Source organism: Acomys minous, assembly GCF_964271855.1.
Source record: "Acomys minous genome assembly, chromosome: 2".
Lineage (NCBI taxonomy): Eukaryota > Metazoa > Chordata > Mammalia > Rodentia > Muridae > Acomys > Acomys minous.
Window position 1 is genome coordinate 135,309,504 of NC_140484.1, and position 24,893 is coordinate 135,334,396.

At 37.5% G+C, this 24,893-nt stretch overlaps 2 protein-coding genes across 2 annotated transcripts; one reads left to right on the forward strand and one right to left on the reverse strand.

The window, feature by feature from the left end:
• Nucleotides 1–919: 919 nt before the first annotated feature.
• LOC311581209 (olfactory receptor 52D1-like) lies at nt 920–1,867 on the reverse strand (the record flags this gene model as incomplete). Its single annotated transcript, XM_084753272.1, has 1 exon — nt 920–1,867. One exon carries the CDS (start codon nt 1,865–1,867, stop codon nt 920–922), a length of 948 nt encoding a protein of 315 aa, XP_084609398.1.
• Nucleotides 1,868–15,755: 13,888 nt separating this feature from the next.
• LOC311581380 (olfactory receptor 52E2) lies at nt 15,756–16,691 on the forward strand (the record flags this gene model as incomplete). The annotated part of the gene is made up of 1 exon (XM_084753542.1): nt 15,756–16,691. The coding sequence occupies one exon, from the start codon at nt 15,756–15,758 to the stop codon at nt 16,689–16,691; it is 936 nt and encodes a 311-aa protein (XP_084609668.1).
• Between the last annotated feature and the right edge of the window lie 8,202 nt (nt 16,692–24,893).

Genomic DNA, 24,893 nt, shown 5'->3' on the forward strand with positions numbered 1-24,893 from the left:
GAATAAAAGTGTTTGCCTTGGAATAATATAGGTTTCCTAATAATGGCTGCCACTACATCTATGTTCTCTAACTAAAGAGGCTGCCACTGAGTTTAAATATATATTTTGAATATCAAGAGGGTTACTTGGCAATGTATACAAATATTTGGTTGCTGTGAATAATATTAATAGCCACAAAGTATTATGTAGGATTTTTATAAAGTTAGATATCAATAAAACCTCACAAAATATGACATTAACAACAATTCGGGCAGCCAACTGACAGTGGATGTACCCTCAGAATATTTATTATTTACTAAAAATGTTCCAAGTGTTATCAACATTGTCTAAATTTAAATTTAAATTACAGAGGAGAATAAGGGAAAAGTGGGAGGGAGGGAAGAATGGGAGGATACAAGGGATGGGATAACCATTGAGATGTAACAAGAATAAATTAATAAAGGAGAAGGAAGAAAAAAAAATAAAATAAAAGCTAGGAATCTTTCCATGACAAATGACCAGTAGGCAAATTTTTCTGGGTCCGTGTTAATAATGAGGACAAATGAGATCCTCTCAAGTAAGAAGTGACAGAATAATACTGGAATAAATAAGGAACAATCGCATCAGGCGATGAATAGCTACAGAGTGCTGTTAAAATGGCTAATGAAAAGTATACTCAGAGTGAGATGTCCTCACAGTTTTCTGCTTTTCTATAAATCCATTTTCTATACAAATGTAGATGCGTGTTTCTAACAGTGAGGATGCAGGCATTATGGTGAATGGGACTTTTAAGCATTGTGTATTGCAATCATAGTAACTAAATTCAGTTATTTGAAAACCCTTATTAACCTTATAAAATATTTAAAAATGAAGAAAATAAGTCATGTCTTACATTATGTAAAAGCAATGTTCTTAAATTTCACCCAGCAACAGTATAACTTCAGTTTGTGAACTCTGAGAACCTGAACACTTTGAGAAATCTGTCTCGTATCTTCTTGGTCCTTACACCATAAATTATGGGGTTCACCATGGGTGGTACAAGAAGATAGATATTTGCCACAAATATATGCACTTGGGGAGCCACTTTATGCCCAAACCTGTGGGTGAGGAAGGAGAAAAAAGCTGGGGTGTAGGACACCAAGATGACACAGACATGTGAACCACAGGTGCCCAGAGTCTTGAGTCTGGCATCCTTGGAAGGAAGGTGGAAGACAGTGTTGAGTATGAGAACATAAGAGCAAATGATTAATAAGAAGTCCACCCCACCAGTGAGGAAGGCAACAATGAGGCTGTAAGCTCTGCGGATGCTTGTCTCTGCACAGGCAATCTTGATGAGGGCCATGAACTCACAGTAGGTGTGGGAAATTATATTAGTCTTGCAATAGGGAAGCCAACTTAGCAAGAAAGGGTGAGGACTGAGTAGGGCTACTCCCCTAAGTACAACAGCTAGACCAATCCCTCCAGTTACAGTGTGTGTCAATATAGCTGAGTGTCTTAATGGGTTACAAATGGCTATGTAGCGGTCAAATGCCATGGCCAAGAAAAAGCCAGACTCCATGGTTGAGCAAGAGTGAATCAGGAAGACCTGAGTGAGGCAAGCTTCAAAGGGAATCTCTCCATCATTGAACCAGAAGAGGCTGAGAAGTTTTGGAACAGCTGTAGTGCACACCACAAGGTCAGCCACTGCCAACATGCAGAGGAAGAGGTACATTGGCTCATGGAGGCTGGAGTCTGTCTTGATGATGAACAGAAGTGAACAGTTTCCCACTAGTGCCAAAATGTAGATCACACAAAAGGGGATGGAAATCCACATGTGTGCTGCCTCCAACCCAGGAATGCCAATGAGAATGAAGGTTGAGGGATGAACAGACTTATTGTAGACATACATAAGAAGTGCCAGATGTCTTAACTTTCTCCTAAAGGACGTTTCCTATATATAAAAGAAAATGCTTTCTTTTTTTAAAAATTAATTTATTCTTGTTACATCTCAATGGTTATCCCATCCCTTGTATCCTCCCATTCTTCCTTCCCTCCCATTTCCCCTTATTCCCCCCCATGACTGTTCCTGAGGGGGATTACCTCCCCCTGTATATGCTCATAGGGTATCAAGTCTCTTCTTGGTAACCTGCTGTCCTTCCTCTGAGTGCCACCAGGTCTCCCCCTCCAGGGGACATGGTCAAAAGTGAGGCACCAGAGTATGTGAGAAAGTCATATCCCACTCTCCACTCAACTGTGGAGAATGTTCTGAAACTTTCCTTTAGTTAAGGGTACAGGCAATACCCTTTGCATTAGAAAAAGTACTGTACCATTAAATGTGTAGCAAAAAGTTATTTCATGGAATAAAAGAATCAGTATAATTACAGAATTACTCTGTTTTTTGAAAAGTCACCATAGTTGGTATCAGTAGTGAAACCTTCTGAAAACTTCTCATTTTAGGATGTCCTGAACTCTTTGCTCTCCTCAACCACACAGAGAACAACTTTTATACTCTCTATTTATGTACTAACATTGTTATATTTAGTGCCATATCAATTTCTGTTTTGTAATGCGACTGATGTATAGATGAAAATGAGGAAGGCTTTAAGTACCAAAACGCAGATTTAAAATGTTTTGTAACTCTATTGTGTTCCACCGGAAAAATGTGATACTGATTGGAAATTGAAGACTGTACAAGGGTTATGGCATAAACGAGCAAACGTTTCAATAAAGAAAGTATTCTATTAGGGACTAGATGGACGATTGTTTTTCTTTCTATCTTTTCTTTTTTTAAAAAAAATGTAGACACAATATCGTAAAGGAATTCCAAATGACCATGTATACATACCTATGGCATAGGAAGGACAATACATGAGATAATTTGTCCGTAGTAGAGGGTGAAAGCTCATGTGTATGCCTTTATTCACGTCTATCTGAGAACTGTTTGAAAGAGAGAGCGCTGGTGTTCAGAAAAATACATATGAGGAGATAAACAAGGCAAGGAGTCATTCATGATACTTCCCTGACTTCAGTACTTTTATTTTTAACTTTGCTAAGCATTTTTTTTGGAATAAGTTAATTACGACATTATTTTAGCTACTGAAACATCTTTCTTCTTATCTATGAAACAAACAACCTCTCCTTAGTCAAGTTCATGCACAGATATCTTCCCCATTGAACCTTCAGGCCACAAATTTTCTTTTTCTTTGTGTGTTTCTGCGTTGCCTGGTTTTTCACCTCCAGAAACATGCTATAAGTTGATGATCATACTTGTTTAAGTTTTAACATATTATTAGAACATAACTTTGAAAGTTGTGTCAGTTTCATAATACATAAATTATTTTCATTCTCTTATACTTAGGAACACAATTGATGCTGCTACTAAATTATTTACTACCATAGTCTTATATTATGAGTTATTTATTATCATAAAAATCAAGTGTCCAAAATCAGTTTATAATATTTATTCCAGACTGGGTGTCAATAACAAATTGGAAATATATAATACATATTACATTCTTTTTTATTTGAAAATATAAATACAATTATGTGCTCATTTCCATTTATGTGGCCTTCAGTGGGTTGTGAGATGGATATTCTTTTTTGATTATAAAAATAGCTGGATAGCCATATCAATCCAGCTTTGTAATTTTTAAGCAATGAAATCTCAAATAATGTTATATTGTGATTAGAACAAAAATATAAATAAAGAAACCAGATACTTGGAAAGTTTATTTAATTATATACTTTCCTATGCTTCTAAACCTACTAATGATTGATAAAAAGACAGTCTTCTGAGAATGTTATGTGTATGAACTTATACATTTGCTTTATCTTCTTCTTGAGTAGAGTCATGGTAACTTTATATGTTTAAAAAGCTAGTAAATGATAAACCTGGATTCTTTCTTACATACTAGTTTCAGGACTTTCATGCTTAATTATAATATTAAATTACTCCTGTCATTTATGTAATAATTAATACTATTTAATTACACTGATATAAATATAAATGGTTTGTACTTTGTGTATGTAACATTAAAACACGCCTTCAGTATTAATTTTAACTAATAATATTTGCATCTCTATTTTTTAATTATATAATGAAGCTCCTTGAAATCTATTTTTTTCCTTTTTAAATAGACCATCTCTAATGTATTTCTGAACACTTATCTGAGAAGAAAACTTACACTAACAAGTTTCTCTCAGTCTTAAAATTTTCAATCATTGTGACTACATGTATACCTCTTGTTTATAAGGTATCTGTATCTGCATAATTAGCAGAAAACCAAGTGGGTCAGTGGAACCAAGAAATACTTTAATAGTTGGTGTAAGTGACTGATTGCTTTGAGTAGAGTCCTAGTATCTTCCATTTGACCCATATACACCTCATATGATCATATAACAAGAGTTACTATGCATTCCTTACCTCGTTAGCAATTCTGTGAGCATCAAGATGAACAGGCTTGAGTAAGTTGTAGCTTCTTCCTTGGTTTACTATGAATTATGATTGAATCCACTTATGGATCACTCGCAGGTGCTTCAGGCTCCCATGGCCAAGGAGTAGGGATGGCGTCCTTGTAGAGTCAGGAAAAACAAAACAAAGGATTGGAAGTTGGAGATTTGAAGCCACAGAAAGCTTTAAGATCTTTGGACTCACATCTTAATAACAGGCTATGGTAGAAAGCAGAGTGGGCAGGAAGACTTCCTCCTTTGTCTTTGCAGCTTCCCTCTCAGAAACATTTTTTAATTGTTTGAATTTCAAAATGTAATTTTAAATAAACATGAAATAAAAATATGGATACTTGGATGATTTTAATAAATGCGGGGTTCTAGTTTCACTTCTATTGCTGTGATAAAATATCCTGACCAAAAAGAAAGCTTAGGCATTTATATAGCTTATTAGTCCAGGTTACAGTCCATTTGTGAGAGGAAGTCAAGGAAATAACTTTAAACAATTAATCACATCACATCCACACTGAAGAGGAGATAGAGGACAAATGCATGCTGCCTCATTGCTTGCTTGTTTGTTCTTAGCTTGATTTATCCACTTTTATATAGCTCATAACCCCCTTTTTAGGTAATGATGCAATGCCTAGTTGCCTGGGCCTTCCCACATCGATTAACTTAATTAAGGTAATGCATTACAAACATACCCATAGCCAGCCTGAGTCAGATAATCTTTTTTCAGGTTATTCTAGGTTTTGTCAAGTTGACTGTTAATGGTTACCATGACAAAGGTCAACACTGCTAATTTGTTAGATCTAAAACTTAGAATCATACATATAAATTAATTGTTGTATTGCATTGTATTCTTCATATATGCATTAAATATGTATATGCTTTCTCTCTTTTTTCTCAACACACACATACATAGACAATGATTCAGCCATTCCATATTATAAATATATCTACTTTCTGAAACATAATTGTAACTTCAAATGAACATAGGTAGCTCATTCAAGTTAGTCAGCACATGCAAAATCTGTCAAAATTTTGAATGTCCCATTCTTATATTCTCATATCCTATATTCTTAGAAGAAGGTGGGCAAAGTAGAGTTCTTAAACTCTAGTTTCAGGAGTTTTAAAGTTTATAATATGAACACAATCCTCTGTCCATTGTTATTCAGTCTTGTCCCTCTCTTCCTACATTTCCATGTAAAGTGCTCCATCAATATAGTGATGAGATGATGTAAAGTGTTCCAAAGAGCCAGATTGTTGTCATGCTCTTGGTAATAAGATATTATAGTGGATAACCAATAGTTTTGTTGGTTTATAAAATAAATTTGAAACAACACATTGCACGGGTAGAAATTCATATCTGTAAACCAGACCATGGCAGTAGTAAAGCTGTTGAGGTATGGAAAAATAACAATGCTCAGTGTTGGAACCTTCATTTGAGTGGTTGGTTAGGCAGTTCCCAAAATCCTCTAAACAGTATAAGCTCCTTCCATTATTCTTAGCTGTTCACGGGAACCTGATAATAAGCTCCTACTGGTGAACACACCACACCATCTAGTCATAGGTCATAGAGAAACCAATCTGGTGCTGAGCTGGAAAATTCTTTGACACCAGCTATCCTTCACAGAGCCAGAAGGTGCTGTTACAGCTGCCTGGGGAGAAAAGGCATTAATATTATGATTCAATATTATTCTTCAATATTCTAATAAGGGCTTAACTATGAGAGATACAATAATGAATGACCTAATAAGCAAGAGATGACCCCTAGTCTTATAATGGCACAGCTATTATGAGATTAACCAGTTGCTTTTTCACTGGATTTTCAATCTGTCTACACCACAAGGGAGATCTCATGTGTAATCTTGTAAATTTGATTAAAAGCCATTGGCTGAGAGTTGAGAATCATTGCCTCTAAGGGACAGCCTACTACTATTGTTTTGTTAAATGGACATGAACATGTCGTTAAATTGCCTTTTAAAAATTCTTATATTTATGCCCCAATGTTAGGGTTAGTACTCATTTCAGCCTTTGTCAATAAGTTGTTGTTTTTGTTTTTGTTGTTTTTTGTTTTTTCCTACATTAGACAATGGCTAAACATGTAACCCTCCAAAGTACTAAGAACTGGTGGAGGTGATGGTGGTGGTATGCTTGAATGCAATTGCTATAACTGTAACACTTTGCCCATGGCTCAGAGAATATTGCAGAAAATGAGGCAGAGCCATATAGAAGCCAAGATGAGGAGGTATGCAGCGAAAAATATATATTTGCTCAATTTGATGTTCTTTTTACAATTATGAATTCACTGCTACTTTGGTTATCTTCACAAGATTTGCAGAAGATTGGACCCAGATGGAGGGAGAGAGTACTAATAGAGACACCTGGAATTGGAAGTGCAGGGGTAGTGGTGAGGGCGAAGACATCTTTGAGATGAGCTAGATGTCTAGTGCGATGGAAACTCCCAGGAAGCTATGAGGGTGACCCAGGTTAAGACTCCTAGAAATGGGGAATACCAGGTCTGAACTGGCCATCTCCTGTAAGCAAGCAATGCTTCCACCAGAGGCATTCATATTTTAACCCAGCCCTAAAACTTTTGACCTAAAGTTTGTCCTTCCTATAAGATGTGCTAGGGTAAAAGTGGCATAGAAATTGTGGGAAGGGCCAAACAATGACTGGTCCAGGTTAACATCCACGCCATGAAAGGGAGTCTACTTCTGACACTGTCAGGAGGGCCAGGACTCAGAAGATGGATAGGCAAGAGACATATGATAGAACCAAACATGACTGTCAAAAGAAGAAAAAGAAGGAGGAAGAGGAGGAAAGAAAGAACAAACAAACAAACAAGTTACACAAAATGATTTCTAATGATATTCTGCTGTGCTTACAGATTGGTGCCTAGACTATTGTCATCAGAAGGTTTCACCCAGCAACTGATGGAATCAAATGCAGAGACTCATAGCTAAACATTAGGCAGAACTTGGGGAATTCAGCAGAAAAGCAGACGGAAGGATTGTAAGAGCCATAAAGTTCAATATAACACAAGGAAACCCAAAGAATCATCTAACCTGGGCTCATAGGAGCTCAGAGAGACTGAACTGACAAACAAGAAGCTTGCATGGGACTGACATAGGCTGTTGCATATATGTTACAGTTTTATAGCTTGGTCTTCTTGTGGGACTTCTTACAGTGGGAGCAGGAGCTGTCTCTGACTCTCTTGCCTATCTTTAGGACCCTTTCTTCCTACTGTGTTGCCTCATCCAACCTTAATAGAAGAGAGTGCTTGGTTTTACTGCAACTTGATTAGCCATGGCTAGTTGATGTCCATGGGAGGCCTACACCTTTCTGAAGAGAAACAATGGAAGAGTGGACTTGGTATGAGGGGGAGAGGAAGTGAGGTAGAAGGGGGAGGAGAGGAGGGAAGGGTTAAAAGAGACTAGACCCATCAACATTTTATTATGAGCAAAAGAGGCAGCCATGAGACCCACACTTTATATAGAGGAATATTGGCCATTAACACTTGTTGAGGGGAATCACTTTCTTCAGTTGTGTAGCCACAAACAACTTGCCCTTGTTTTACTGAATAATTTCCCACCTAAGCTCATGGAAGTAACCCTAATTAAGATCAGTGTGCTGCATACAAAGGGAAGACAAGAAAGTAGGAGGTTAACTGATTAAGAAGAGTTCCAGCAGGAAACAGAGAGGAGTGAGGGAAGGAAATGGGGAGTAAAAATGAGTAAAATTCATCATATAATCCATAAAATTGTTAAGCAGTAATAAAATAAGCAATAAAAAAAGAAAAATATAACTTCTTAGACAAAATTTAGTCTATTTAATGAATGTATGTTTCTCCAAAGCTATCACTCAAGATACACAAATGCCAAAACATAAACCATAACCATGATAAAATAGGCTTCATACCAGGGTTGCAGGAATGGTTCAGTATATGAAAATCCATTGACATAATCCACCACATAAACAAACTGAAGGAAAAAAAATCACATGATCATCTCATTAGATGCAGACAAAGTCTTTGAAAAAAATTTAACACCCCTTCATGATAAAAATCTTGGAGAGATCAGATATCTCAGGCCCATGCAAAAACATAATAAATGTTATATACAGCAAGCCCATATCCAACATCAAATTAAATGGAGAGAAACTTAAAGTGATTCCACTAAAACCAGGGACAAGATAAGGCTACCCACTCTCTCCTTGTCTTGCCATATAGTACTTGATGTTTTAACTAGAGCAATGAGACAATGTAAGGAGATGAAGTGATAGGATTTGGAAAGGAAAAAGTTAAAATATCTCTACCAGAGAACTACTATAGCTAATAAACACCTTCAGCAAAGAGGCTGGATGCAAAATTAACTAAAAAAAAAATCAGTAGCCCTTTATTATAGAAATGATAAACAGGCTGCAAAAGAAATTAGGGAAACAACACACTTCACAATAGCCACAAAGAATATAAAACCTCCTGGTGTACTCTAACCAAACAAGCAAAAGACCTGTATGACAAGAACTTCAAATCTCTGAAAAAATAATAGAAGAAGATATCAGAAGATGGAAAGATGGAACGATGCCCCATGCATATTGATCAGTAAGATTAACATACCAAAAGCAATCTACAAATTCAATGCAATTCTCATCAAAATAACACACAGTTCTTTATAGACCTTGAAAGAAAATTCTCAATTTCATATGGGAAAAAAATTCAGAGTAAATAAAACAATATTGCACAATAAAAGAAATTTGGAGGTAGCTGCATCCCTGATTTAAGCTATATTATAGAGCAATAGCAATAAAAACTTCATGGCATAGAAATAGATTAGTTGGTCAAGGAAATCAAATTGAAGATCCAGAAATGAACCCAAATACCCAAAGACACTTGGCTTTTGACAAAGAAGCCAAATCATATAATAGAAAAAGAAAGCATTTTCAATTAATGGTCATGATTTAACTGGATTTCTACATGTAGAAAGAGTAAGATAGATCCATATTTATCACCATGCTCAAAACTCTAGTTCAAATAGATCAAAGACTTCAACATAAAACCAGAAATCTAAATGTATTAGAAGAGAAAGTGAGGGAAAGCCTTGAACTCATTGGTATAGGAGATAACTTCCTGAATAGAACAGCAACAGCTCAGTCTCTAAGATCAACAATAAATGGGACCTCATGAAACTGAAAAGCTTCTGCAAGGCAAAGGACACAGTCAATAGAACAAAATGGCAGCCTACAGATTGGCAAATGATCTTTACCCACCTTACATCTGACAGAGGGCTAATATCCAAAATATATAAAGAACTTAACAAATTGAACACCAACAAGCCAAAAATTCCCATTTAAATATGGAATACAGAGCAAAATAAAATTTTTACTAGAAAAATCTTGGATGGTTGAGAAGCACTTAAAGAAATGCCCAGCATCCTTAGTTATCAGGAAAACACAAATCATAATGACTCTGAGATTCCATTTTACACCCTTCAAAATGGCTAAGATCCAAAACTCAGTGACAGCACATGTTGGTGAGAATGTGGAGAAAGGAGAACACTCCTCCATTGCTTGTAGGAGTGCAAACTTGTATAACAACTTTGGAAATCAACCTGGCACTTTCTCAGAAAAATTGCGTACAGGTCTCCCAGCTATACCATTCTTGGGTATATACCCAAAACATGCTCCACCATACAACAAGGACACTTGCTCAACAATGTTCATATCAGCTTTATTCATAATATCCAGAAACTGGAAACAGATGTTCCTCACCCAAAGAATGGATAAAGAAAATGTGGTACATTTATACAATGGAATACTAATCAGCTATAAAAAACAAGGAAATCATGACATTTGCAACCAAATGGATGGAGCAAGAAAAGATCATCCTGAGTAAGGTAACTCAGATCCACAAATACACAGATGTTATGTAGTTACTTATTTGTGGATATTAGCCTTATAGTACAGGATAATAAGCATACTATAATTCATAGACCCAAAGCTAAGTAATAAGGTGGCCCAAAGGGAAGATGCTTGAATGTCACTCAGAAGGGAAAATAAAATAGACAACAGAAGTGGATGAACAGAGGGAACAGGGTAGGAGAGGATGTGGGGAAGGAAATGAAGGTGGGGATCAAATGTAAGGAGGGTAATGGCAGAAGGCCAGAGAACTTGGAGTGAGAGGATTAACCTATGGTGGGGGCATCTTTGAGACAAGCTAGAGACCTAAGTCAGGGTAGGCTCCTAGGAGGATATGAGGACGACTCTAGCTAAGACTTCTAGTAGCGTGGGTCATGGACACTGAAGAGGCCACCTTATAGCCAGACTTCTAGTGGAGAGAGAGGAATACCAACCAATCAAAACAACTTCGACCCAAAATTTACCCTGCCTACAAGATGTACAGGGATAAAGATAGAACAGAAATTGAGGGAATGTCCAACCAATGCTTGGCCTAACCTGTAACCCCTGGGAGAGAGCCAACCTCTGATACTAATTATAAATACTCTGCTATGCTTGTATATGGTAGCTTAGCTAACTGTCCTCTGAGAGGCTCCAGCCAGCATTTGATGGAAGCAGATGCTCAGACTTACAACCCAAACATTTGGCAGAGTGCCAAACATCAGGCAGGCTTATGAAAGAGTGGGAGTGGGAAAGATTGAGGGACCTGGAGGGTACAGAGACTCCACAAGAAGAACAACAGAAGGCCAATTTTGTTTTACTGACAATGTCATTTGCCTTACAGAAGCTTTTCTGTTTCATGAAGTCTCATTTAACCTGGGCTCGGGGGGGGGGGGGCGCTTACACCAACTAAGGACCATGTATGAACTGGATCTAGGTCCTCTGCACATATATAGCCAATGGGCATCTTGGTCTTCATGTGGGTCCCCAAGTAAAGGGATCAGGGTCTGTAGCTGACATGACTCTGCTGACTTCTTTTTGATCACTTCCTCTTGGCAGGGCTGCCTTGCTTTGTCTCAGTGGGAGAGGAGGCATTGGTCCTGTTGCAGCTTGATGTGCTGGAGTGGGTTGGTGTGGGAGCTCTCTTCTTTTGAGGAGTAGGGGAAGGGGGATAGGAGGAAGAAGGAAGAGACTTGGAGAGAGAGAGAGAGAGAGAGAGAGAGAGAGAGAGAGAGAGAGAGAGAGAGAGAGAGAGAGAAAAGAAGAAGAAGAAGAAGAAGAAGAAAAAGAAGAGGAAGAAGGAAGAGGAGGAGGAGGGAGGAGGGGGTTGTGATAGATATGTAAAGTGAATAATAATAATAATAATAATAATAATAATAATAATAATAATAATAATAAATGATGTGCATGGATAAAAGATGGAACAGAGAATGAGGGAATGGCCAACCAATGCCTGGCCCAACCTGAGATACACCCCATGGGAGAAGCCAACCCTGACACTATTTTTTTTATTAATTTATTCAGATTACAACTGAATTGTTCTCCCATCACTCATATCCTCCTGTTCTTCCTACCCTCCCACCCCCACCCTATTACCTTCCCTTAGGTCCACGTCTGAGGGATATATCCTCCCCCACTTTATGGTCATAGGCTAATCAGTCTCATCTTGGTAGGCCTGCCTACTCTTTCTTTGAGTGCCACCAGGGATCTGACACTATTAATGATCCTCTGCTACCCTTGCAGACAGGAATCTACCATAAATGTCATCTGATAGGCTTCGTCCAACAGATAATGGAAACAGATGCAGATATTTACAGCCAAACATTAGACAAAACTCAGTCTTTGCGGAACAGTTAAGGGAAAGATTGAGGGAGCTGGAGAGATCAGGAACACCACAAGGAGACTTAAATAGCCAACTAGCGTGGGCCCATGGGGGGCTCATAGAGATTGAACTACCAACCAAAGAACATGCATGGACTGGTCCTAGGCCCCCTACACATATGAAGCTGATGGGCTGCTTGGTTCTGAAATGGGTCCTCTAACATTTAGGGAGGGGGATGCGTCTGACTTGGACTCTGCTTCCTTTCCCTGGTTCCTGTTTCCCTAGAAGGGCTTCTGTGTTTGACCTCAGTGAATGAGGAGCGACTTAGTCATGATATGATTTGATGTGCTAGGGTGAGTTGAATGGGAATGAGGAGGAGGTCTATGGGGGAAGTGAGAGAGAGGGTGGGACTTGGAGGAGAGAAATAGTGGGGTTGCAATTGCGAGGAAAAATGAATAAATTATTTTATGAAAAAGTATTCATTTTTTTCATAATTTTAGAAAATATCTGCATTTTTTCTTACAATTCAGGAGCCAGCCTTCAGTACACACCAGCTTTATTTCTGTCTTTAGTGAGTTCATCTTTTTACTTTATATATGTGACTAGAAAGAATTAGTTTAATGCCTGGACTATTTAAATGAGCATAATATTCTGCAAGGTTAACCATGTTGTCACAAACTATTGAATATCTTAATTATATGTCTTTGTTCCTTTTATTTCTTATGAAAGAACTCTGGGGCTAAGACATCTCTCTTAGGATGGTCATATGGTAAATGAAACTTTTCATTGTGTGTTCCTACTTTCTGCCTAACAATGTTACTGTGTTTTCTGTGTGAATTTTACCATTCTCTTAAAAGAAGTTTTGTCCATGGTTGTAATTAATTGGATGTTTTGTTGGGGATCCAGAAACTTTCTGTTCTGTCATATTTTGCTGACATAATTCTTTTTGTTTGTCTTGATTTTCCTGGAAGGCAGTATTGCCCAACAGTATGTGTTCTGTGTTTTGACCTAAACAATTTAAACATCCTCCTGTGTAAGACCTAGGCTAGAAAATAGACTCCTTGGAGACCTTTGTTCCTTTACAAAATCATCTCGGGGGGAATATTCCAGTCTAAGTGCCTTCCCTGGAAAGAGAAGATTCTTAATAAAGATGGAGGCCAACAAGTAAACAAAGGAGACAGGGCTCCATCCTGTTGCCAAACCTGGTAAGTCTTTTTTGTCTTCCTCTTTGAGACAAAAGTTACAGGAAAGTGTCATGTATTTGCAAAGGTATTCATGTTTCAGATTGAATCCTTTCTATATGCTTTTTACAAAAAAACAACCTACTATCTAAAGAATCACGAACAATATATTTTCAGATATATTTAAATAATTGCTTCAAGTCAGTTAAAGAGATTCTTCCTTTTTATGTCAGGTTTATATAGGAAAAGGTGACAAAAAATGATACTATAGTTGTGTAAATCTCATGGCTGACAGTTCACATAGTCTGGCACCTATTTTATGTTGTAGTGAACAAAGAAATAGTAAGGGCTTGAACTAGTCCCACTACTGTAGAGATAAATGAATTGTTTTTAAATACATTGGGATATCAACTGTATTCTTTAAAAGATGCATGAGGACAAAAAACACTGTTGCTCAAAATTTTGGCCTGGTTAGTGCACCAAATAATAGCAATTTGAGACAGTTGTTCAATTTCACCATTTTTTGTATATCTTCAAATTATGTCTGGTCTACTATCTTACCATAGAATATCAGTTTCTGTGTTCATATGTACTTTTCTTCTCTTATTTTTTAAATTATAAGTACTCCAATGATGTATATAATTTAAGACTTTTATGTATCCTTTACAATTAAATTAAAACAAAAATAAATCATGAACAAGATACAAATTAGAAAAAAACTTTTTCCCATTTACTGAAATCCTATCACAAATGGGTACACTGGCAAAGGGAAAAATTAGTTTTCAACCCTTATAACCTTTTTGTTGTTATATGTGTGATTTATAAGTACAGAAAGTTTTATTTTATAAAAGCAAACCATTGTTTTATAAATAAATAATAAATAAATAAAATTCTATTACATAGTTAGAATCCTGCTGTAGCCCCTATGTAACAAGTGCCACATGTTTTTAAAAAATGTTCTCTTTCTCATTATAAGCCAAGCCTTACAGAAAAGCAAAAACAATAACAAACCTCTATTCTGATGGAAATTTCAGTGAATTCAATAAAACAAATATCCCTGCCCCTGGCTTTCCTTCTGTTAAAATGCTTGCTTTTCTAGAAAGAAGCCAGCCATTTACCCACCAGTGTCATGTTGCTCCTGTGTTACCTATTTATGAAGGAGTTACCTCCAATTCACCTAGTTTTCTAGCTAATACCTTGCTTTTGTCCTGGTACTGAGATCTTAGTTAGGATTGTCTTATTCCTCTGGAATCTTGCCAGGGAAAACCTGAACAAGAGTTACTTTTTATTGTGAAGCCATCAGCATATCAAGTGATGGAAGGCTTTGAAAACATTCTTTAGTAGTGTCATAAATAAGGTGCCAAAATTAGAAAATAACAGGTACCCACAGGCAACTCATTATACAGAGTATGTTTTTTTCTTTTTATCTAGTCTTTGAAATTTGTTTGACATGCTTTGGACAACTCTTCAAATCTTGATTGTCTTGAATTTATGGGAAATATCCTCATACCTGTTACTTGAGTAGACACAGGTGCAAAATATATTAGGTATATAAGTATGTACATTTCTGGGGGAGCTTTGTGACATGGTTCAATTAAGATATTACACTTTCTTCCTATTCCTAATTTCAATTCAGTATTTTCCTTTCATTTTTCCCTAGGTAAAGCCTATAGATACACTGAGGATTTGAAGAATCTGAAATCATGTGAAGTTTGTTTTCTTTTTAAAAGATAAGACTGTGTATGTTGTCTATAAATGTTTTTAAGCGTTATGCTATTTATACGTGTTCTGACATAGCATTTGACATAGTAGGCAGTACCTTAATAGTTGATACAATTACTTTGACTATATTACCCCATAATTTTGAAGTTATAATAAACATATACTGAAACATAAGTCAATTCTAAGCCTTTAAATGAGTTTTTAATAGTTGAGATTACATTTCAATACATTAGATTGAAGCATACTTCTGTGTGTGTAAACAGCTAGAGAAATTGATGCTTAGTGAAGAAACTTTCTTGTCTAAGTGAAAAAAAAAAAACAAACCTTCTTTTGCCCATGATATGAGACTATAAATGATGGATTTCTGCTAAGCAAAACATTTACCAGAACATCAGCGACAAAGCCAGTATAAATTAACAGTGATGAAAGGCATTAAGGTGAATACATTACTACCACCCATCTCTATTTATAGCATATGTTTTGTTGGAACCATCAAAATTTAATCATATATATATATATATATATATATATATATATGTGTGTGTGTGTGTGTGTGTGTGTGTGTGCGCGTGCGCGCGCTTTGGATTGTGTGTTTATATTGAAGCACAGAACATGTCTAACTATTACAATCTTAGATCAGTTCTCTAACTCCACAGATTGTGACCTGCAACTCTCCAGACATGAGCACTTATTTCTAAAGACTATGGACTTAGGTATGACCAAGCAGGATGTTCCTTCCCAATGATACCCAGTTTCATCCTTCCTCCTTCGTTTTGCTGGGGGTCCCAGGACTGGAGTCTCTCCACATCTGGATTGGCTTTCCCTTCTGTGCTGTGTACCTGATTGCTCTCCTTGGGAACTTCACCATCTTGTTGGTGATCAAGACTGAACGCAGCCTCCACCAACCCATGTTCTACTTCCTGGCCATGCTGGCCACCATTGACTTGGGCCTTTCAACAGCCACCATCCCTAAGATGCTTGGGATCTTCTGGTTTAGCTTCAGGGCGATACTCTTTGGTGCCTGCCTCACCCAGATGTTTTTTATTCACAACTTCACAGGAATGGAGTCAGCAGTCCTCTTGGCAATGGCTTACGACCGCTATGTGGCGATCTGCAACCCACTTCGGTACAGCACCGTCCTCACCAGCAAGGTTGTTTCCATGATTGGTCTGGGTGTGCTAGTGAGATCATTTCTTTCTGTTATTCCATTTATATTTCTCATACTGCGGTTGCCCTTCTGTGGGCACCACGTCATTCCCCACACTTATTGTGAGCACATGGGTCTCGCTCGTCTGTCTTGTGCCAGTATAAAGGTCAATATAATCTATGGTCTGGGTGCTATTTCAATCCTGGTTTTTGACATTATAGCCATTGCTCTCTCTTATGTACAGATACTCCGGGCTGTTTTTCGCCTCCCTTCTCGGGAAGCCCGAATCAAATCTCTCAGCACTTGTGGTTCTCATGTCTGTGTCATTCTTGCCTTTTACACACCAGCTCTCTTTTCTTTCATGACACATCGCTTTGGTAGGAATGTACCTCGCTATATACATATACTTCTAGCCAACCTTTATGTTGTAGTGCCGCCAATGCTCAATCCTGTCATATATGGAGTGAGAACCAAGCAGATCTATGACCGTGTGAAAAAAATGTTAGTACAAAAATAAAGAATTATATATATATGTGTGTGTGTGTGTGTGTGTGTGTGTATATATGTATGTATACATATGTAATGCTTAACAGCTGAAATGTTTGAGCAGAGGGACAACTTGTATTATGTAAATGTAAATATTTCTGACAGAAATTTTTATTCTCTTGTATCATTTTGTGTTTAGGATGTGATGAATCAAGCATTATTGTCCAACTTCTATGGAAAATGTATTTGTATATGTCAACTCTTGTACCAATATGTATTGGTATTCATGAACCAAACACATTACTTAAATGTAATTAAAGGACCTCTTCATATCCTGCAGAGGCTGATTGCATTTTCACTAATTCATTTTTTCTTAGCTTATCTTAAACAAGTTTTGTAGTTATTTTACCATTTGTCCCAACATTGTCCATATAACTTTACTATTTAAAGATGGCAAATCATCGTGTTCTTTAATACATGTTTTTATTTTTCTCAATAATTTATTTTACAAATGTAGTCCTGGCACTTTCTCATAGATTAAGTATGAGTGACTTAAACAATTTATTTATTTTATATTTTATGTATATGAATGTTTTGCCTGCATGTTTGTCTGTGCATCACATGCATGCAGTTTTCAAAAAGGCCAGAAGAGGGCTTCAGGTCCCTTGGAAATGGAACTATAGATGGTTGTTGCCCTTCAATACTGGAATCCTTAGGAGGAGTCTTACCTGATTTCCTCAAGAGCAACAAATACTGTTTTTCTTTTTTTTTCTTTTTCTTTTTTTTACTGTGACAATTTAACTATTTTTTTTCATTTTAAAATTGTTTCTTTTTAAAACCAAAATACAGAGAGAGAGAGAGAGAGAGAGAGAGAGAGAGTATTTAAATTAATAATATCAGTAATTGAAGGGTGACATAACAATAGACACCAGGAAAAATCCAGGGATGGTGGGACATTCATTGACCTAGAACTCAAGAGGCAGAGACAAGTGAATGTCTGTGAGTTCTAGGCTAGTCTGGCTTACAAAGTGAGTCCAGAGAAGCCTGGGTTGTTACACAGAAGAACCCTGTGTCAAAAACCAAACCAACCAAACAAAAAAACCCCTATACTCCACCAAACTGAAAACTATAAAAGAAATGGATAATTATCTTGGTAAGTACCACTTACCAAATTTAAATCAAATTTCTGCACCTCTAGCTGGACTGGAGATCTTGTGACACGGATCTCATTCTGAACTTTACCCTTTTCCTCCCGGAGACCAATGGTGCTTGGTGCCCCAGTGGTATCCAGTGACCCTTCTGGGAAATGCAGAACCACAAAAGACTTGTATGATAAAAATGTTAAGGTTTACAAAATTAAGAGAGTATCAGAAGATGAAAAGATCTTTTATGCTCATTGGAGGGTAGGATTATCACAGTAAAATTTGCCATCCTACAAAAAGCTATCTCCATGTTCAATGTAATCCCTATCAAATTTCCAACATAATCACAGACTTGAAAGAATAATTTCAGCTGCACATGAAAAATCAAAACAAAACAAACCAACATGAAACCAAACAAAACTGGTGATGCCATGCAGGAGGGACTGCAGTGGTCAGGTGAGCTTCCTGGAGGCAGCCCACCATTGTATGCAGCTGTGATGGACGTACCTGAGAAAGGTAAAGCCCAAGGGGCTTCGTATTCTGGTTGCCTCTTGCTGCTGCTCTGCTGTCTCATGATTGATCTTGCTATATCACTCAGATATCTAGCAATGTGTGACTGGGCATGGGGAGACCCATACTGTTCATAGTCTGATGTGATTGCCTGTTGGGAGATAGCCCACTCTATTGGGCGAGTTTCCTGCAGATCAATATGAACTTGTATTAAATAATATTTTAGATGAATCAGTGATTTTTACAGAATTCCTGATTTGATTTAAGTAGTTTTAGAAAGTTAGATTAAGATGTTTTTTCCCCAGTGGCTATGGTGTAGAAAATGCTGAACAATAAAAGAGCTGCTGGAGGTCTTAAGACTTTCCATTCATGTTGTACTACAAAGCTATGGAAATAAGATCAGCATGATATAGGAATATAAACAAACACATTGATCAATGGGATTGAATTGAAGACGCAGACGTACATCCACACATCTATGAACACCTTATGTTAATAAATGAAGCCGGAAATACACATCATCAAATTGTGCTCGTTAAACTACATGGTGGTATACCCATCACCCTTCACAAAACTCAATTGAAAATGGATAAAGACATCAACATAAAATTGTGTGCACTCAACTCAATCGAAGAGAAATTGGGGAATAGCCTTGAACTCATAGGCACAGGAAATGACTCTGTGAAGGAAACATCCTTAGCACAGGAGCTAAGATCAGTAGTGAATAAATGGGACCACATGAAACCGAAAAGCTTCTGTAAGGCTAAGAACTCTGTCTTTCAAAGTGGCAGCCTACAGAATAGGAATAGTTTTTTTTTTTAACTTTTTATTGGTTCTTTGTAAATTTCATATCATGCACTCCAATAACATTCATCTCGTCCTCCCCTCCCTCTCACCTTCCACTCTTGTACTCTAGTTGTGGAAGCTGTAATGTGTTGTACTGTGTCACAGTATACCCTTTTATCCACACTTCTTTGCTTACAAAATGTTCATTGCAGTGACTAGTTGGTCTTATGTGAGACCTCTGGCTTCAGCTACTCTATCAACACTGGATCCTCACTGGGACACCTCTGGGATATCCTATTGTTTCCCCTTGTCATGGAGATCTTGTAGTTTTGGATCTGTAAGACTGGTCACTGCATGTACTTCAGCAGTTTGTGGATAAAGCAGAGGTAGATGAAATAGATCTTGGAGTGGGCCAGTTCAAAGCCCCGTATCTGAACCTGAGAGGAATCTGAGCTGAGGAGTCTTCCAGCTCTCCTGCTCTCATGCCCTTCGGCTCACTCAGTAGCAACCCTACAACCAGGGCTAGCTCCATCCTGCTGCCTCAGTGAGGTGCAGAGCCCTCTCTCTGGATTGTTGCAGCTGGTGGGCCCAGCTTTCCTGCATGCCATTGATGTCAAGGGACAAAGGAGGGGATGAGGGTGTCTCTGTGAAGTCTGTGCCACCTCCCAGCATAAAAGAGGCAGGACTGGCTCTCCCACACACAAGCGTAAGGGGCAGGCTCATCTGCAACCTCCAAATCCAGGGCCAGCTCTACTGTGCTGTCCTGGTGAGGGTCAGGGACAGCTCTTCAGCTCTTTTTACCTTGGGGTCAGCTCTCCTGCCTGCAAGAAACTAGATATAAAAACAGACAATCAGTACAAAAAATGGGGTACAATTCTAAACAGAGAATTCTCTATAGAGGCAACTCAAATGCTTGAGGAACACTCAAAATGTTCAGTATTCCTATCATAAATGAAATACAAATCAACAATACTTTGATATTTTATCTTATACTCATCAGAAGGGCTAAGATAAACAGCACAGGTGACTGCTCAAATGTTCAGCATCCTTAGCCATCATAGAAAAGCAAATACAACTTTGAAATTTTCGTCTTACACCTGTCAGAATGGCTAAGATCAGTAACACAGGTGACAACTCATGCTTTCAAGAATGTGTAGTTAGAGAAATACTGATGTCTTGCTGATGGAAGTGCAAACTCATACAATCATTATAGAAATCAATGTCACAGTTCCTCAGGAAGATGATAATTTGTTTACCTCAAGAACAAGTTATACCACACTTGGACATATACCCAAAGAATTCTTCATCTTTGCACAGAGAAACTTCATCAACCATTTTTGCGTCTGTTATAGCCACAATAGCCAGAAACAGAAAAGAATGGATAAAGAAAATGTTGCATATTTACACAATGGAGTATTTTTCAGTTGTCACAAAATTACATCATGAAAATTGCATGCAATTGGATGGATCTAGAAAAAAATCATCCTGAGGTAACCCAGACCTAGAACGATTAATATGGCATATATTCAATATATATGGATATTTAGCCATTAAATAAATGATAACAAAGCTATAATCTATAGTCCCAGAGAGGTCAGGTATAGAGGAAGAAACCAGATGAGACCTATGGATTACTCACAGATGGAGAAATAGAATACATTTTATGAGGGTACTGTTGACAGTAGGGTCAGGAAAAGGATGATTAGGTAGGGAAGGAGAGAGGAGATGTGGCTGAGGAGGAAAATGTAGAGAAAGACATCTAGAATTGAATGGGCATTGGGATTGGTATGGAAACTTAGGGCAATAGAAAGTTTCTAAAATATATGTAGGCGATTCTAACAAAGTCTTCAAATAATGAGGTGGGCTGAGTTCCAATTTACCATCTCTTGTCACCAAATGAAGCTTTCTCTATTGGAACTAGGTTACATACAGTTGAGTTATTGACGAAAGAGGTCCCAGAGAAATGACTAAACAACCCTTGCAATTGTCAAGATAATATTTTTCTTTCTGCAAAAAGACAGCAAAGTCCATTTCTAAGAACAACACCAACACAACTATTGAATATGGAAAGGTTGAGCTGGTGCTTGAATAGAACATGTACCTCCATGTTCTTATGTCTTTGGTAAGAGAAGATATTCTGTAGGCTACCAAAAGCGTATCATTAAACATCAACCCAGCCACCAAATCTTTGATTTACAAGCTATTCTGCCTGAAAAACAATCTAGGGCAATGGCAGCACAAACTTTTGGGAATAAACAACCAATGTCTGATTTGACTTAAGGCCCACTGCAGGAGATGGAACCTATACCTGACAGTGATTATGTCAAAGGACCAAAGACCAGATAGCATAGAAACATATGGTAAAAGCAAATACTACTGGTCCAAAAAAAAAAAAAGGTGAAATTAAATGACTCTTAATTATATCTACTATACTCTAGATAAGTGCCTATTCAACCATCATTAGAGAAACTTCCCCCTGTAGCAGATAGGAAAAAATACAGAAATCCAAGCTAGGCATTATCCAGAGAGAAAGACCTTGGTACACAGGCCTACATTGGGTCGTCTCTAAAAAATCCCTCCCCTCTGTGCTCAGGGAGCTCTGGGGAAGAGAAGGTGGAAAGATTGTAAGAATCAGAGCAGCAATGAATATAAAAAACAAAACAACCAATACCCTCTAAACCAACTGAGAAAAGTTTATAGGAACTCATAGAGCAGCAGACAGAGATCTGCATCATGTCCTCTGCATATATACAATAGTTTTCAGTGTAGTGTTTTTATTGTACCCCTGAGTGTGTGAACAATTGTGCCTCTGATTTGTATGTCTTCTCTTAGGGCCCTTTCTCTTGTGTTGGTTTACCTTGTTCTACTTTGATGTGATGATTTTTGTTTTATTATATTACATTTTATTTTGTTTTGTTATTACTTTGTGTAATCCTGTCTTTTCTAATGAGAGACAGAAAGGGAGTGGATCCAGATGGAAAGGGGTTAGGGAGGAACTTGGAGAAGTAGAAGGAGACAAAACTGTATTCAGCATATATTGTATGAAAAAAGAATCTATTTCTAATAAAACAGGAAAAACTAATTATATTAACACAGGTTTCCTACACTTTTCCTTCTTTCATCATTGTGCATGTGTGTATGTCCATGTGTGTGTACAAACACATTTGATATTTTTTCTACCATTAAGGACTAACTTCCCCCTTCTTTCATTTAATCCTTTCTTTTAGATAAGGACTCACTATATCAATAAGACTAATCTTAAACTCATGAACTTCTTGCTTCAACCTTCTGACTCTTGGGAATACAGTGTGTACCACCAAACTACTATACATGTATTTTTATTCATTAGGTTGAAACACACATTTTGATTTGTTATACTGCCTTGAACAATGACACACTTTTCCTTTCTTTGTAATTATACTTAACTTTTAAATTTTAATTTGTATTATATTTAAGTCAGTACATTTAGCCCTGTTGGGGAGGAAAAAAGAGGCCTTATTTGACTTTGCAATTCAGGATATCTTAATGCAGAGGTTCTCCACCTGTATGTAGGTCATGACCATTAGAAAATACATACGTCCAGTGGTCTTAGGAGTCCCCAACCAAAAATTCATTTCAGTTGCTATTTCACATCTGTAATTTTGCTACTGAGTGTTGTCTCAGTTCCTAATACCATTGGATATATGTATTTTCTGGTGGTTGTGACCCAAAGGTTAAGAACCGCTGTCTTACTGAATGTTGGTGAATGCTAAGACATGGGTATGGAATGTGAGATAAGCATGTGAGCTGTTAATGCCTTGACATAATTATGATTTCTCAGAAAAATGAGAATCAAATATCTCCCAGGAAGTCTGTTGTCCCCTCTTGGTTACTCTGTGTGGTAGATCTTTGTGCCTCTCAATTTTGATCTTTAATGCATGTTTGGGGAGAAATGGATAGGGAGACCTTCCACTTAGCACCAATCTATCTGTGCCTAGTGAAGAAAGTGCAGTCTAGTCCAAGAGACTCTGAGGGTGTGAATCCTGGGGGACAAAACAGATTTGAATTGACTTTAATTTTAGACAGTCCCCAGGGACTCTACATAGTGATATTATAAAGATCTCTTTATTTTAGTAGGTATGGGAAAGGTTTCTAGACCCACCCTAGCTGAAGGTGAGCTTCCCATAAAACATGCCTTAGACAAGGATATTGATTAGACTTTTGTTTAATGCTTAGACCCATGTGCAGCTGAATTTAATAAGCTGACAGGTTCTGTTTCATGTAATAGAGAGATCTTGCCTTCTATCTTTATTGGAAAGGCTTAGGGCACTTGTATTTTCAATACAGGCATCTACAGAGAGAATGTAATGAACAGAATAGATGATGGTATCCACTCCTAATGATAAATGGCAGCATCCTCACCTGGTGATGACTGCTTATTAGATTATGGATTCACCCTAAAGAACAGGAATAAATATAAGGCATATTTCCAATGGTTTTAGGAACCCCAAACAATAAATTTATTTTAGTTGCTTCTCCATACCTGTAATTTTGCCACTGAGTGGTGTCTCAATTCTTAACACCAATGGGTATATGTGTTTTCTGGTGGTTGTGACACACAAGTTAAGAACCACTGTCTTAGAGAATGCTGATGAAATGCAGACTTATGAATCTGATTACAAAGAGGACAGAATTATATTATGTTTAGGATTTACCAGAAGAGAGATTCTTAAAAAACAATACCAAAATCTTCTCAAGACTAAACTTTGCTCTCTTTTCTATGGAAACTTTTAGAGTTGAGGTATTTGTTTTTCTCTCTTTCCCTTGATCTCATGTTTTATTTCCAATACTTTTACTTTATCCTTTATTCCTATGTCTGTCTATCCCAAACTACCTTTTATTTTTGTTCAATATCTCTTACTTTTCTAAAGATAGAGAGAGTGAGAGATAGGAAGTCAAGGAGGGAGAAGAAGGAGGAGGGAAAGAAGAAGAGGAAGAAGAGGAAGAAGAGGAAGAAGAAGAAGAGGAGGAGGAGGAGAAAGAGAAGAAGAACAAGAAGCAGGAAGATGAGGAGAAGGAAAAGGAAGGAGAAGAAGAAGGAAAAGGAAGGAGGAGGAGGAGGAGGAGGAGGAGGAGGAGAAGGAAGGACAAGAAGAGGAGAAGAGCAGAGGAATAAAGCTGAAGTGTTGCAAATGACAAGCAGGGGTTCCTTCAACCCAGTGTTGACTAAGTTCACTTCCTTGTGCTTGCTTCTCTCAGATGTCTTCATTTGAACTAATCTTTCTTCCCATAAGCAGTGAAGGGAAAAACTGTAGGGTATCCTGGTCTATTTCTTTGAATTTCACAAAATGTTGAGTATGTGGGCATTTTGTTAGACTGACTACAACCGTGATATGTATTTCCTCCCATGGATGAGATGATTCTGAGCTGCCATGGCTCACAGGTTTGTGCTGTTACTTTAGGCTCAACTCTGTGTGGGCATATGTGAATAACAGCAGGAAGATTATTTGCGGAAACACAAGTCTTCATTAGGGGAATAATTCTCTAAGTATGTATCATTGTTGACACTGAAAAATAAGTTTTAAGAACCCACTAGATATTATGTTATTCCATGTGCCTAATAACACATATATGCTTACATATGTGCAGATTCTGTGTGCAGTGATTGTGTCTGATATTCTGTGATCATTTTGATGTACTTATCTGTGTTTTATCACAGAAAGAGGACTGTGACTACAATATAAAAACAAACTTCATATATTTGAAGTTAAACTTCAGGTTTTGTTTGAGGCTTTTGTGAAATAGTAAACTAACGT